The sequence below is a fragment of the Bos grunniens genome, chromosome 6 (genome assembly GCF_055505025.1).
Source record: "Bos grunniens cultivar Pamir isolate PY7600 chromosome 6, Bosgru_T2T1.0, whole genome shotgun sequence".
Classification (NCBI taxonomy): domain Eukaryota; kingdom Metazoa; phylum Chordata; class Mammalia; order Artiodactyla; family Bovidae; genus Bos; species Bos grunniens.
The window spans coordinates 6,840,577-6,856,383 of record NC_141170.1 but is presented as its reverse complement, the minus strand read 5'-3'; the positions used below and the strand labels follow the sequence as shown (position 1 = coordinate 6,856,383).

Genomic DNA, 15,807 nt, shown 5'->3' with positions numbered 1-15,807 from the left:
CCAGGAATCGAACCCAGATCTCCTACATTGCAGGTGAATTCTTTAGCAACTGAGCTACAAGAGAAGCCCATCTTACCTTTAGTCACCAATAACTGCATCTATTGGGGCTTCCCTGGTGGCTCAGTGGTAAGAATCTGCCCATAAAGCAGGAGACCCAGGTATGATCTCTGGGTTGGAAAGAGCCCCTGGAGGAGGGTATGGTAACCCACTCCAGTACTCTTGCCCAGAGAATTCCATGGACTGAGGAGCCTGGTGGGCTACCGGCCATAGGGTAGCAAAACAGCGACTAACCAACCACAAAGAGGTACGACAAAGATGCTCACAAACCTGAGTCTTCTCGGGCTCCGCTGAGTCTTCTCAATTAGGCTCTGACCCTGAGGTCTGGCCTTGGCCCAGTTATTCCAGTTTCAGCAAAAATCATCCAGAATCAGTTTATTCACCCTACCCTGACCACCCTCAGCATTTGATAACCCTGTTATCTATGCATCCTCAATCTCTTGCCACCTTGGTCTGTCTTCAGCAAAAGGCAACAAGGGTCAGTCTAGCCGGAATCTCCCAGCCTTGATGCTTCCTCTTACTAATTTTCCTGAACCTTAGCCTGCTCTCTGGCTTTCCCCACTAGCCCTTGTCATACTCGGGAGTTTAGCCCAATCTCTCTCCCTGACTGCAAAACTCCACTGCAGTAATCCCCTGAAAAAAGTCTTCCTTACTGTCTTTAACAAGTGTCATTTTTTTAAAACACGGTATCATTTGCTATGAAACACTAACAAGTTTTGGCAATGACATACCAGAAGATGGCACAAGCTGTGATAAATATCCATTTGTACAACTCACCTTAACATTCTTCAGACCCTTTTCAAAGAGGCTAAGCATCTCAGAGAGTTTATTGTCAGAATGAACATTATAAATGGTCTGGCTGCGTTGTTGAAGCAATCCAATAATGTATTCGTTTTCAATCTGCTCATGCATTTTGAACTCCTTAAAAGTAGCATACAGAGACTGCAGAAGAGCACGGAAATCATTGTTGTTGGAAAAGTTGGTTTTAGAAAGCTGGAAAAAAATTAAAAAGAAGACATAATAAGTACATGCAAATATGCATCAAAAAGAAATATTCAAATGCATTCCTACTTAGTTTTGTACAGAGCAAAATACCTCCCTTACACTTTGTTAAAGCAGAAAAGGAAACTCCTAAATTATAAGTTTTTATGGTATAATAAAAAGTGCCCCAGGTCAGGAAGATGTTGATTTCTGAAGGAAAGGATGTATACACCAACAAATCACAGTTTCTTTAAATATCAGATTAAACCAGACTCCCTCAAAACCTAAAATTCCATTACTCTATATCCATATACTAAATTCCATATACTAAACACAGATACTTCATAGGGTTATACGTAAACATTATAGGAGCTGTGTTAGGATAAAGTGACACACTTTTTTCTTTGTTCAAATGCCCTGTATGCTATTATACTACTTTTATAATATAAAAAATTCAGAAACTTTCTATTATAAATTGTTTTAATTTTAATATCAAGATGAGTATGATTTGTTCAGAAAATAAAGTACTAAGCTATCAGAACATTATTAATTTTAGGAGAACTCTTTTTTTTTTTTTTTTTTTAAAGAAAACCACGGTAAACAATTAGCATTTTATATAAGGAACCATGTACTTTTCTAGAGCAGAGGCACTTCAGCAGTACAATGTGAAAACCTTGTACATCAGGGCATAAGAAAGTACATGCTCTTGAAGGAAAGGCTAAAAATCAATGAAAATATAAATATATACACAGTCACTTTCTCTAATTCTGTTCAACAAGAGAAAATGACAATCCTGATATAATTTTATTTTTCTGCATTTAATGTCAAGTTAAATTCTCATGTTGAAAGCATACATATTATCAAGAAACTTGATTCAAGCTGAAGTTCAAAGTAATATTCAAACCTTCTGTTATCTCCACTGTCATATTCAATCCATCTTCTATGATGTCAATTCCAGTTTCAAAACCCATTTTAAAAGTGAAAATCTGATTAGGTTAAAAACAACACAGAGTAAATGAAGAAGAAGCTACAAACACCATACTTCCCAGATTTATTCTGCCAAATCTGATCTAGTATCCCAAAAATGGAGAACAGTCTATGGTGTCTTAATTGCCTGTTTTGGGCAAGAAGACCAGGCTCATGATGCAGCATCAGAAAGATGACAGACTCCTAAAGTAAGACTATTCCACTATATAATTTAACCAAGGATCTTCTGTGACAGGCAGAGGAACGAGGAATAAGGGTCATTTACAAAAAAGCAGACGTTAGAGTCAGATTCTCTAGGGGTGGTTCCCTCCTACTTGTCCACCAGGCTCAGTAACTCTGGGTGAGCTATTTTTCGCCAACGTCTTAGTTTCTTCTCGGTGTTAAATGGGAATGATAAAACTACCTGTACTTCACATAGCTGCTGTGAGATTAAACTGGTGCTTAGTAAACATTAGCTATCATTACTTTGAAAATTAAGCATTCATTTTTATAAAAATTCATGTAAAAATGAATTTTTTTATTTTTCATATTAAAAAACCTTATTCAAATATTTAATGAGCAGCTATTATAAGCCAGTCACTGTTTCTGGTAGTTGGGATAGCTCAGTGAACAAAACAGACGTCTCTGCCTTTATCAAGTTTACATTCTAGTGATGGGAAATAAAATAACAAACCAACCGCAATAAATAAATTACTTATAACAGGTGCTGGCAGCTTTTTCTGTAAAGGGCCAGATATTTTAAGTTTTGTGGGGCATACCGTCTGTAGCAACTATTTAATTAGTTGTTGTAGCACATAAGTAGTCACATGAATCCATGGCCATATTCCAATAAAATTTTATTAATATTTATGGGAACTAAAATTTTAATTTCATATAATTTTTGCATGTCATAAAATATTATTCTTATTTTTCCCAAAGACTTAAAAATGTAAAAACCATTCTTAGCTCCTTAGCCACACAAAAATAACTGACTGGATAGAGATGGTTAACCCAAGGCTGTAAATTTTATCCTAAGAAATGTTACACAAAATTACAACAAAATTCACTAGTGGCTAATCTCAGCAAATACTATCATGTGTCACTATTAAAAATTAGTCAGTAGAGATATTGATAAGAGGTATAACAAATGAAAACATTAGTGATAACTATAAAATTTTTTAAAAAACAAAAAGGATAGCAGAAAACTAAATAATGCCCTCACGTGAGTTATGGAAAATAACATCTTAATAGACTCGCAGGAAGTTTTACATGTGTTCTCACTGGACTATTAGAAAATCTTTCATATTTAGTAACAAGCTCAGGTAAAGATCAGGTCATGCTACAGACTGAGAACCCAAATCAGAGGAAAGGACTCTCCGCAGTACAGTCAGTCCCGCAGAGCGGTTACAGATGCTGACTGCAGCTAGCCTGCTTAGGTGTGAACCCATCTCTGCCAGCTTGGTCCCTCACTCCCCTTCTTCCCCAGTAAAACAGGTCTAATGACATTAACTACCTAATAAGGCTCTTGTGACAATTTAATAAGCTAATATATTTAAAGAACAAGGAATATAACATACATAATCCTACTTAGGTTTTTCTCTTATTCCTATGAAAAAGTCAAAGTGAAAGTGTTAGTCACTCAGTTGTGTCCGACTCTTGTGACTCCATGGACTGTAGCCTGCCAGGATCCTCTGCCCATGAGTTCTCCAGGCAAAGAATACTGTAGTGGGTTGTCATTTCTTTCCCCAGGGGATCTTCCCAACCCAGAAACTGAACCCTGGTCTCCTGCATTGCAGAGAGATTCTTTACCAACTGAGCTATTTAGCCCAAATAAAGTTATCATTAGAAGTCCTTATTCTACCCGACAGTTTTTCTCCACTTGAAAAGAGCAACTGTCTTTAACCAGATATCTAAAGTCAGTGCAGTGAAAAGAATAACCTGAGCATATACAAATTAACTTTTTAAAAAATTATGCATATGAATCATTGTTTAAAATTGCTTGCCTCTGCAAAGTTATTCAATCATAGAGACTTGATTGAAAAAAAAAATAAACCTAGACACTAATAACGTCTGGGACATATTGAAGCCTACATGTGGTAGGTACTATACTAAATAATTTCACGTATTACTTAATTCTTAACAACAATCCTAGTAAATTGATGTTACATTTACCATTTTATAGGTGAAAAACCTGAAGCTCAGAAAAAATAACTTATCCCAAACCATACAACTCGCAGACACAAAAACAGAGATCAAGTCTCTGGGCCTGTGAAACCTACTTACTTCCCACAAGATATCATGTTAGTCTCCATCATGAAGCTATCTTTTCAGATCCAACAGAGTACACTGTCAGTGCTTGCTCTAAAGGACTCCTTCTCACTGAGGAACTTATGGACAAGGTCTAGAGAATGTTTAGCTGTCTCTACTGCATCTCAGTGGGTATGGCAGGAAAGGACTAAACATCCTAGTGCACAGGACAGCCTCCACACCAAAGCATCACCCGGCCCAAAATGTGAGCAGCGCTGCACTTGAGAACCACGGCTCCAAAGAGAGTTTTTTCAACCATGCTTAACCACGACCTTTAGTGTGAAATACACTCCAGTCCAGACACATACACATCACAGACACTTCCACCAAATTCCAGGAAACAACACTTCCCTCCCTAACCTGTGATGTTCTCTTTATCATTTACTTTACTATTTCATGTTTTTAATGCTATTTCTGATCCACAAAACTGACTCTATGACCCACTAATGGGTCACAGAACTCACTCTGAAAAACACAGTAGGATTATAAAAGTTCCAAAGTGACCTGTAAGCTTATATCCCTTGATGTATGGTAAACTTAACACAGGACCAGGATGCATATAATCAACAAATAACAACACTCAGTGCATTGTATCTCCTATATTTTCAAATAATTTTTAACTGACTTTCTGTCTCAGACACTCTACAATGTAAAATCATACTTACAGCCTGGCTTTAAACTGAGTTGAAGTTGTGTGTCACTTAAAAAAGACTATGTATTAAGTTCAAAAACAGATATGCAAAACAGCATAACAAAAACTCAAATAATATTACCCCAAGTAAGTTTTTACTTTTTCGTTCCTCAGCCAGATAATCCTTTCATTTAATCAAGACAGATTTACACTGAATGAAGAAACCTTAGTAATTATCTGCTCAAACTGACAGAAAAACCTATGATCCACCAATGAAATGTTCTGCATAAAATCATGTAATTAGTAATAAGGAGCAGAACCAGTACGGTGACACAAAAACATGGGCTTCAGAAAGGAAAAAAAAGAGTCCTAAAGACGAAAATTCAGCCTCCCCTAATTACTAGTTGGGCTTCTCTGGTGGCTCAGACAGCAAAGCGTCTGCCTGCAATGCGGGAGACCTGGGTTCGGTAAAGCGTCCGCCTGCAATGCGGGAGACCCAGGTTCGAAGTTGAGTGAGTTAGTTCGGTAAGTTATTAATACTTAACCACTAAGTCTGCTTCCTCATCTTTAAATAAGGACAATACTTGTCTCACAGGGCTCTTGTGAGGATTAAAAATACGGAAGCACGTAATAAGAATGCGTTGAATTCCCTTTTCTTTCCCCTCCTTAGCTCTCAATTCAATATTCTCTCCAATAAATCAATCTTCCCAATGTCAGTCAGTAACAGTTTCAACAGGTATGCAGAGAGACAGAAAAACAAGGAAAACTAAATATATTCTTCATAAAGCTATACTCATTCAATTTTTTAAAAAAATAATCTGTTCAAATTATTCTGAGCTTGTTTTCTCCCTAAGGCTTTGGTCATAAAATGTCCTATCTTTATAAAATGATAAAATAGACTGCATAAGATTCTTCTCTGAAAAACTTGGGCACTCCATGAAGCCTCCACCAACTGAACTTTTTATAGCTGGTCAACGTATAAGTCTGGAAATCTCTGTACCATGCACATCCTTACAACCATCACATACTTTGCTCTCAGAAATCAACTCAGAGAGACTGTAAGCCCACTTCTGACCCTTTAATGTAAAGCTGACCAAGTATCACCCCCTTTGCTCCCACCATAGGTCATCTGGATTTCCACACAGCACAAACCTTAGACGATCATCTGAAGAACAGAAACGGTCTCAAACGGCCAATACAAGCTACTACAGGGCCAGCTGACAGTAAAAACTCCACGCTCATTGGCAGAATTAATGCTGTTAAGTTTTGAGGATTAGGGAAAAACTGAGGCATTAGAATAAACTGGAAAAAGGATGTGATCCAATATAAATGTTGCGTAAAATCATCCCAATTTGGAAGGTGAGTGAATTAGCACCATTTCATAATAGATTGTCACCAAAAATTTTTTCAGAAACTATTCTGGCTTCATACAAAGAAAATTAAACTAGGAATCAGGATCCTGACTTGGCTTCCATTTGGATCCATCACTGACTACTTATGCAAACTTGGTCTAACTAATCTAAGCCTACACATCGCCTACACACACCTAACTAAAAAGACTGCTATCTGGATAACAAGAGTAAAAAACTTTTCCATAAAACCTATAAATGTAAAAGAAAACCCATGAGCAAAGTATTAAATTAGGTGTTATAGAGCAATATTTAATATAGCTCACAACTTTAGAATAAATTATTCTAAATAAACTGGCCTAAGCACATAAATAATGGTTGTTACTAATAAACAAATGACTGCTTCTAAAATACACCATACTTGAAAAGTCAATATTCAAAATAAAACTGACTTCTTTATAATTACTGAGCATTCAGAGACAACATAAAGAATACCATGAATTAACATATCTTGTATCCTTTAAGTACAAAAACTAATTCTCATTTTGTGAGGTTTTACTATATGCTGTTTGGGTTGGATACCCCTGGTCTATCCAAACAAAACATGGTAAAGGCAAAAGTTGAGGTGATAAATGAATAAAAACATATAGTCCTTTGAGACAATTCAGCCATCATAAAATACTTTTTTCTCTTCTAGCCCCCAAGGGCATACTAGGAGAAATTTCAATTAACTATTAGCATCAAAAAGAAATCCAGATGTAGAATTCCTATGCATTTTCCCCCCTAAATCACCTTGGTCTCTGATCCATAGTTCATAAAAATTGGAATTAGTCTTCCTGATGAATATATACAACAATCTAATTCAAAATTAGTGATAATTTTAATTTCTGCTATATCAAATTGACAATGCTTTCAAGAAGGCGCACTGCAACTACCAAGAATCTTATTTGACTAAAATATTGCTTTTAAAAAGGGCACTGTATTTTCAAAATTTGTTCTAACCTTCTCAATCACCAGGTAATGATACACAACATTAGTGACTGACTGCTTCAAATTTTTTAAATAGGGCTGGTTAGTCTAGTGTATACCTAAATAAAGTTGTGATCCTTAACTATTTGGGGAGGGTCACTATCATTTGGATATCTGATGAAAGCCATTAAGTCCTTAGAAAAATGCACCAAAATGTTCAAAATTCCAGGTGGTCTTGGACTGCCTCTCCCCAACCCGTAATAGAAGACTTCACATTCTATTACTTCCTCATTAACTTTACCTTTGCAATTTTGAGAAAGTTAAAAAACCTCCCCAATTTTTTTCTTTCCTGCAACTGAAGGATACTGTCAGAATAACTAAGTTCAAAGGTCAGAGCAGGTAAAAACACTACAGTAGGCTAACTCAAAAATCCAAAGTATACAGACTTAACTGACCACTTACCCACCTATTATGTTTCTCCTGGATAAGTGGCTCTTACCCTTGGCTGCACGCTGGACTCACGGAGAACTTTAAATTAAATACCTGATGCCGGGTCCCACCCTCCAAAATGCTGATTGTAGCGGTTAGGGCATCGGGACTTTTAACAGCTTTCGAGGTGATTCTAATGAGCAAAGAAGGTTGAGAACCACTATCCTAGACTACCCTAGTATTTAAACCGATATCTGAATCGTGTATTTTTAATTTTCAAAATGGAGGGAGGAAAAAGATGGTTGTGGATGCTTTTTTAAGTGTGGCCTGGCACTGAACACTAAGGGCATCCTCCAACCAACTCACTGGGCTGTAAGAACACCTCTTTTCTCTCAACAGTGCTGTCATTTCTGAAAGTTCATCAAAGTTGACTTCTATGCTGAAACATTACAGGTCTTTAAGTGCTTTTTTGTTTGATTCACTGCTACACAAAGCAGCATTGCCAGAAGGTGGACTCTCCCCAACACAAATGTTTGACAAAAATGACTCCTAACACTGTTTTAAAATCATAGGCAAAAAGCCCTGGGATAGCTCCACAAATGTGCTTTTTCCGCTTTAGGCTGCACCTATTGAGAGCACAAAACGGCTCTCGCAGTTCCACCAACTTGTTCCCAGGCCCTTTTATTCGAGCCCACGTAAAGAATTCCAGCAGAGAATAGCTGTCTCATAACAAAACCGACCTCCAGTAAACGCTCCGGACAATCAAAGTTGCAAGGGGGAAAAGAAAAAAGAAAAAAAATGACCGCAAATAAAAGAGTGAATGTTCTCTGCTTCGTAAGCCAAGAAACCTTTCTCTCACATCAAGCCCCTGCAAAGCTGAGGGCGCTTAAAAATAATAATAATAGTAATGGGCAGACGGAGTTGGGAAGAAGATGCCTGCGGGGCCAGGATGCAAGTCAGGGGTTCAGAAGAAGGATGGATGGGTGAAGAGGCACGGGGAGACTCCCCCAAAGCCGGCCGGGGCAGGGCGGAGGGGAACAAGGCTGAAAGGGGAGGGGGTGCAGCTGCGAGGACGGCCTGCGCCGGGCGGAGGAAGCCCGCAGGTGGCCGGCCCGGGTCCCCAGGGGTCGGCGGGAGGCCAGGGGGCGAAGGGGCCCCGCTCCCCCGGGGGACCCGGCGGGAGGCCCGCGCGGCCGCGGGGAGCGCGCCCCCGAGGGCAGCGGGTGGCCAGGCCCTCGGCCGGGAGGGGGCCGCGCCGCGAGCTCCCGGGGACACGTCCGAGGCGGCCGGCCGGGCAGGACGCGGGCTCCCGGGGACAGCGCCGCGCTGACAGCTGCGCAGGCGGCGGTTCGCGCGGCGCACGGCCCCTGGACGCTGAGGGCGCCGCGCAGGCCCGGCCCGCCCGGAGACCGGCCCGCGCCTCCCCTCCGCCCGCGCGCCGCCCGGAGCCCGGGGCCCCGCACAGCAGTACCTTGTCGCAGTAGAGCCCCACCAGCTGCTTCATCCGCCAGTGCGGGGCGGTGAAGACGTCCACTTCTTCGGGGAAGGGCGCCATCGCCACCGCCTCAGCCGCCGCCGCCTCAGCAGCCGCGGCCGCCGCCTCTCCATAGACACCCTCGCCGCGGGGCAGAGGCGGCGCGCCCCCCTGCGCATGCGCCCGCCCCGTCGGCGCGCGCGCCCGGGCTGCCCTGCCGGAGGAGGCGCGGGGGCGCGCGCGGGCCGCCGCCGCCATGCGGTCCCTGCCGAACCACGTGACCCGACGCGCGTTGGAGGCTCGCGCTTCTACCTCCCAGTTCCACTCTCTTTCCTCGTCTGCCCGAGAAAGAAACCGAGTCTTTTCCCCTGTTTGTTTCTCTGTTAACGTTTCGCAACAGAAAAGACACGCTCTGAGGGGAGAGGGTGTCGTCTCAGAGGCGTTGTCGGCGCTCCTCTTGGCCGCTGCGCCCACCAGGCCTTGAGGCCGAGGCGCCGAGTACAAAGGGCCGCGGTCGGTCGGCCCGGCCGCCCAGTTCGCCTGAGCGCCTGCGCTGGGCGCGCCCCGGCCCCCACGAACCCCCCTTCGCCTCCAGGCCTTTCCAGGTGCCTGTTCGGCCCCTCGGCCGGAGCGCTGACCTCCCTGCCCGCCGGCCAGGGGTCCCCAGCGATGAGGGGAACCGGGCCTGGGGAGCTCCAGAACTCAGGAAACAGCGAGAGCAGGCCGAGGACGGACAATGGCGGCCCTTGGGCTTGAGGGCGGGCGGGGAAGCCCGGGGCTGGGGGCTGGGCGCTGGGCGGGAAGGCCGAGTGGAATCGTGAAGGAAGACTCCTGGGAGGGAAAGTGTCTCCTGGGAATCAAAGGCGGGAAGACGCTTGAAGCTCAGAAATACCCGGTCAGGGTTGTCAGTAAGGGCCCTGGGTGCTGGAGAGTCTTCGAGGGTAAATAATCCCAGAAAGTCGGTTGCGGGGAAAGAACCGCAGGACACATCCCTCCATTTTAAGCTGAGACTCAGAGAGAAAGACTACTTCAACCAGGTCACTGGCAAGAAAAAGGTCAGTCTCTTCCGGACGGTCGACTGATCCTGGCCTCAGTCCTCCAGGAGACCTAGGAAGACCCTGTTACGGGCTTTGCTCGTCCAGATCAAACCTGGACTGTGTGAAATGAAAATATTGCCTGCCATGTCAATAAATAAGAAATGTTTTACGGCCATCAGCGATTTCTGGCATCCCAATGTGAATGAGGTGCCCAAAATGGAACACAGTGTCTGTGATCCAACAGATGCTGCCACCCACCCCCTGGGGGCGGGGGGGGGGGGGGGGGGGCGTGTTGCTCGTGGGGCGGAGGGTGGCGGATGCAAGAAGCAGCTATCTGCCATTCCTTAAGGTGATTGAGGAAACAGGATTGGCTGAGTTCAGTGAGCCCAGAGGCTGGCATTTTCCCATACATAGCACGCTATGTATTTGATTTTTCTTACATCACAATAATCTTTGATGTTCAGACTGCCTGGCTCCTTTTGTTGCACGCTTGTATATAGCCTGACTTCCCCCGCCCCTGCCTCCTTGGAGCGGTTTTCTCTGAGCTACTGAGATGCTGTCTCCCCAGCTTGGGTCCTAACTGGTCCCATCAAATAAAATAACTCTCTACTTTCAGGTTTTGACTATTTTTTGGTCGACAGCTGGTTGGTTGGAGGTTTCATGAACACACAGAGATATGGAAGAGAAAACAGGAAAGGTTGAAAACCTGGGGTTATGGAATGTGTGTTTGTGTGTGTGTGTGTGTGTGTGTGTTCAGTCACCTCCAACGCTTTGTGACTCCCATGCACTGTAGCCCATCACGCTTCTTTGTCCATGGGATTTCCGAGGCGAGATTATTTGAGTGGGTTGGCATTTCCTCCTCCAAGGGATTTTTCTGACCCAGGGATTGAACCCATGTCTCCTGCATCTCCTGAATTGGCAGGTGGATTCTTTACCATTGAGCCCTCTGGGAAGCCCTGTTAGGTAATTTGCTTAATGACTGTAAACTCCAGGAGAGCAAGAAGCAGGTGTATTCTGTTCAACCCTTACATCCGTACTATGAGAGTTCCAAGACAACATAGGGGTTTGATGAATGTTCAATAAATGATGGAGTAGAATAGTGTAAGAACTTTGCATAAGAATGCTTTCGTTTATTTCTAATCTATGTGCCACTTATTGAAAGGCAGTATGAGCAGTTTTTAAGAGCACAGTTTGGCGCTGAAGTTGGATTCCTGGTTTGAAGGATACTGCATGTGTGACCTTGAGCAAGCTTCCCTAATTTCTCTGTGCCTCAGGTTCCTTATATATGTAATGGGGTTAATACAGCCATGAACTCAATGCTTGTGCCCCCCTCAAATTCAAATGTTGAAACCCTACTCCTCATGTGATGTTATGAGGTGGGCATTTTGGAGATAATAGGATTAGATGAAGTCATGAAAGTAAAACCCTAATAATGAATCCCTAAGGAGCTCACTACCCTTCTCTGCTCATTTGCATGTGAAGACATGAGAAATCAACCATCAGGCCCTCGGCATGCTGACACCTGATCTTGGACTTCCAACCTCCAGAACTAGGGAAATAAATTTCAACTGCTTATAAGCTACCCTGCCTATGCATGGGCTTCCCTAGTAGCTCAGCTGGTAAAAGAATCTGCCTGCAATGCAGGAGACCTGGGTTCGATTCCTGGGTTGGGAAGATCCCTTGGAGAAGGGGTAGGCTACCCACTCTAGTATTCTTGCCTGGAGAATTCCATGGACAGAGGAGTCAGGCAGGGTACAGTCTGCGGGGTCTCAAAAAGTCAGACACGACTGAGCGACTTTCGCTGTCTGTGGTATTTTAACAGTCTGAGCAACTGAGACAAATACCTACCTCATAGGATTGTTATGAGAATTAAGAGAGTTCATATAGTTGAATTGTTTATAAGAGTACCTAGCACATAGTAGGGTTTCCCCAGTGGCTCAATGGTAAAGAATCCACCTGCAATGTGGAAGCCACAGGAGACGTGCATTTCATGCTTGAATCGGGAAGATCCCCTGGAGGAGAGCATGGCAACCCACTCCAATATTCTTGCTGGGAAAATCCCACGGACAGAGGAGCCTGGCAGGCTACAGTCCATAGAGTCACAAAGAGTCAGACACAACTGAAGTGACTGAACTGTGTGAGGTATACGGCAGGAAACTTAAGTCTTGGTATTAATTGCCTAGCATCCCATAAATTAGTGAGGAATCTGGCCATATGATCTAGGCCCAATGATACCGTGCCAGGCATTCTGTTAGTTGTGTAGGATACAGAGATGATGACTTGTACATAGTCTGTCTTAGAAATGGGAACAATTCTTGTATAATAGAATATAGAGAAGGTCCTTGATCAGATCAGATCAGATCAGTTGCTCAGTCCTGTCGGACTCTTTGCGACCCCATGAATCGCAGCACGCCAGGCCTCCCTATCCATCACCAACTCCCGGAGTTCACTCAGACTCACGTCCCTCGAGTCAGTGATACCATCCAGCCATCTCATCCTCTGTCGTCCCCTTCTCCTCTTGCCCCCAATCCCTCCCAGCATCAGAGTCTTTTCCAATGAGTCAACTCTTCCCATGAGGTGGCCAAAGTACTGGAGTTTCAGCTTTAGCATCATTCCTTCCAAAGAAATCCCAGGGCTGATCTCCTTCAGAATGGACTGGTTGGATCTCCTTGCAGTCCAAGGGACTCTCAAGAGTCTTCTCCAACACCACAGTTCAAAAGCATCAATTCTTCATCGCTCAGCCTTCTTCACAGTCCAACTCTCACATCCATACATGACCACAGGAAAAACCATAGCCTTGACTAGACGAACCTTTGTTGGCAAAGTAATATCTCTGCTTTTGAATATGCTATCTAGATTGGTCATAACTTTCCTTCCAAGGAGTAAGTGTCTTTTAATTTCATGGCTGCAGTCACCATCTCTAGTGATTTTGGAGCCCAGAAAAATAAAGTCTGACACTGTTTCCACTGTTTCCCCATCTATTACCCATGAAGTGATGGGACCGGATGCCATGATCTTAGTTTTTTTAGTTCCTCTTCACTTTCTGCCATAAGGGTGGTGTCATCTGCATATCTGAGGTTATTGATATTTCTCCCTGCAATCTTGATTCCAGCTTGTGTTTTTTTTCAGTCCAGCGTTTCTCATGATGTACTCTGCGTAGAAGTTAAATAAGCAGGGTGACAATATACAGCCTTGACTTATTCCTTTTCCTATTTGGAACCAGTCTGTTGTTCCATGTCCAGTTCTAACTGTTGCTTCCTGACCTGCATACAAATTTCTCAAGAGGCAGATCAGGTGGTCTGGTATTCCCATCTCTTTCAGAATTTTCCACAGTTTATTGTGATCCACACAGTCAAAGGCTTTGGCATAGTCAAGAAAGCAGAAATAGATGTTTTTCTGGAACTCTCTTGCTTTTTCCATGATCCAGCGGATGTTGGCAATTTGATCTCTGGTTCCTCTGCCTTTTCTAAAACCAGCTTGTACATCAGGAAGTTCACGGTTCACATATTGCTGAAGCCTGGCTTGGAGAATTTTGAGCATTACTTTACTATCGTGTGAGATGAGTGCAATTGTGCAGTAGTTTGAGCATTCTTTGGCATTGCCTTTCTTTGGGATTGGAATGAAAACTGACCTTTTCCAGTCCTGTGGCTACTGCTGAGTTTTCCAAATTTGCTGGCATATTGAGTGCAGCACTTTTGCAGCATCATCTTTCAGGATTTGGAACAGCTCAACTGGAATTCTATCACCTCCACTAGTTTTGTTCATAGTGATGCTTTCTAAGGCCCACTTGACTTCACATTCCAGGATGTCTGGCTCTAGGTCAGTGATGACACCAATCTGATTATCTGGGTCGTGAAGAGCTTTTTTGTACAGTTCTTCTGTGTATTCTTGCCATCTCTTCTTAATATCTTCTGCTTCTGTTAGGTCCATACCATTTCTGTCCTTTATCGAGCCCATCTTTGCATGAAATATTCCTTTGGTATCTCTGATTTTCTTGAAGATCTCTCTAGTCTTTCCCATTCTGTTGTTTTCCTCCATTTCTTTGCATTGATTGCTGAAGAAGGCTTTCTTATCTCTTCTTGCTATTCTTTGGAACTCTGCATTCAGATGCTTATATCTTTCCTTTTCTCCTTTGCTTTTCGCTTCTCTTCTTTTCACAGCTATTTGTAAGGCCTCCTCAGACAGCCATTTTGCTTTTTTGCATTTCTTTTCCATGGGGATGATCTTGATCCCTGTCTCCTGTACAATGTCACGAACCTCATTCCATAGTTCATCAGGCACTCTATCTATCAGATCTAGATCTTCTCCCCCTGTCTTCATTCTTTTTAAACTCTACTATTTCACTACGGCTTTGGGTCTATATTTTCTGATATCCCCCAGAAGACATTTTCTTATTTTCCTTCTGTTACTTTACCCTATTCTGATCTGTCACTCGCGTTGTCTCGAAATGTGGACCCAGACCTCAGGTCAACCAGTTACACAGAGCAATGAGCTCCATGAGACTAGGCACATGGCTTGATCCTCAGCACTTAGGACAATGCCTGTCATACATACACTGAGTACTCAATCTTTGTTGAATAAAGAAAGAAGGAATGAGGGAAGTTCATAGCATTCTGTAATTTCACCATTTCTTGTGTTAGTCGCTCAGCTGTGTCCAACTCTTTGCAACCCCACGGACTGTAGCCCGCCAGGCTCCTCTGTCCAGGGGATGCTCCAGGAAAGAATATTGGAGTGGATTGCCATTTGCTTCTCCAGGGGCTCTTCCCAACCCAGGGATCGAACCCTGGTCTCGTGCATTGCAGGCAGACTCTCACCACATTTTGTTTCACAATACCAGTTTGTGTCTGTCGTTCACCAGTATACCCCTAGAACCAGGCACATTGAATCAGTGCTTAACAAACAAATGAACAAAAAGGCATTCCACACAGTTTCACTGTAACCTAGACCTTGAAGCAGTGTAGTTAGCTGAACAGTAGTAACACCCAGGTTGGACTGGTCATTTCAGGGAATTTAAGATAATAAAATGAAAGAAAGTAATAAAAAAAAAAAAAAGTAATAAGTCCCGTGGGTCATTCTTCCCTTCAGAAAAAGCTATTAACTTTTGCACCATGTGCTGAGTAAGGTAATAATTAATCACCAGATATATCCAGAATACATGATTGATTTACATTAAACTTTAGCCCTAAAAAGAAGACATTGATCAGCCTAGTATCATTTTTATGGGTTCCTGCAACTACAGCAGATCAGGAACTGCTATTAAGGTCAAGGTTATTGGCTTAATCATGCCTTTATGATTTCTTCTGACAAATGAAAGTGAAGGAATTCTAACAACCATCTCCTCATAACATCAGGTGAGCAGTAGGGTTTCAACATCTGAATTTGATGAGGGCACAAGCACTGATTTAATGGCTGTATTAACTCCATTTTACATATGAGGAAACAGAGGCACAGAGAAGTTACAGGTAACAAGGGACTAGATAAGGCATGAAAACAGAGCAGCAACAATGCACAGTGCGTAGTGCCTGGTGGACTGGTAACGCCTTTCCTTTACTCATTCTCTCTGAAAACAGCATGCTATGGGGGAAAAAATGCCAAATCATTCCCTGG

The 15,807-nt window shown here is 43.1% G+C and overlaps 1 protein-coding gene across 1 annotated transcript in view; it reads right to left on the bottom strand.

Annotated features, from left to right (window-relative positions):
* Positions 1–9,317, bottom strand: part of FBXL5 (F-box and leucine rich repeat protein 5) — a 45,552-nt gene extending 36,235 nt beyond the window's left edge. The window contains exons 1-2 of the mRNA XM_086404762.1: positions 9,161–9,317; positions 835–1,050 (exon numbers count right to left, since the gene is read on the bottom strand). Of these exons, the coding sequence (XP_086260888.1) occupies positions 835–1,050; positions 9,161–9,244 (300 nt within the window). The 5' untranslated portion in view covers positions 9,245–9,317. The remainder of the gene's footprint in view (positions 1–834; positions 1,051–9,160) is intronic.
* Positions 9,318–15,807: the final 6,490 nt, after the last annotated feature.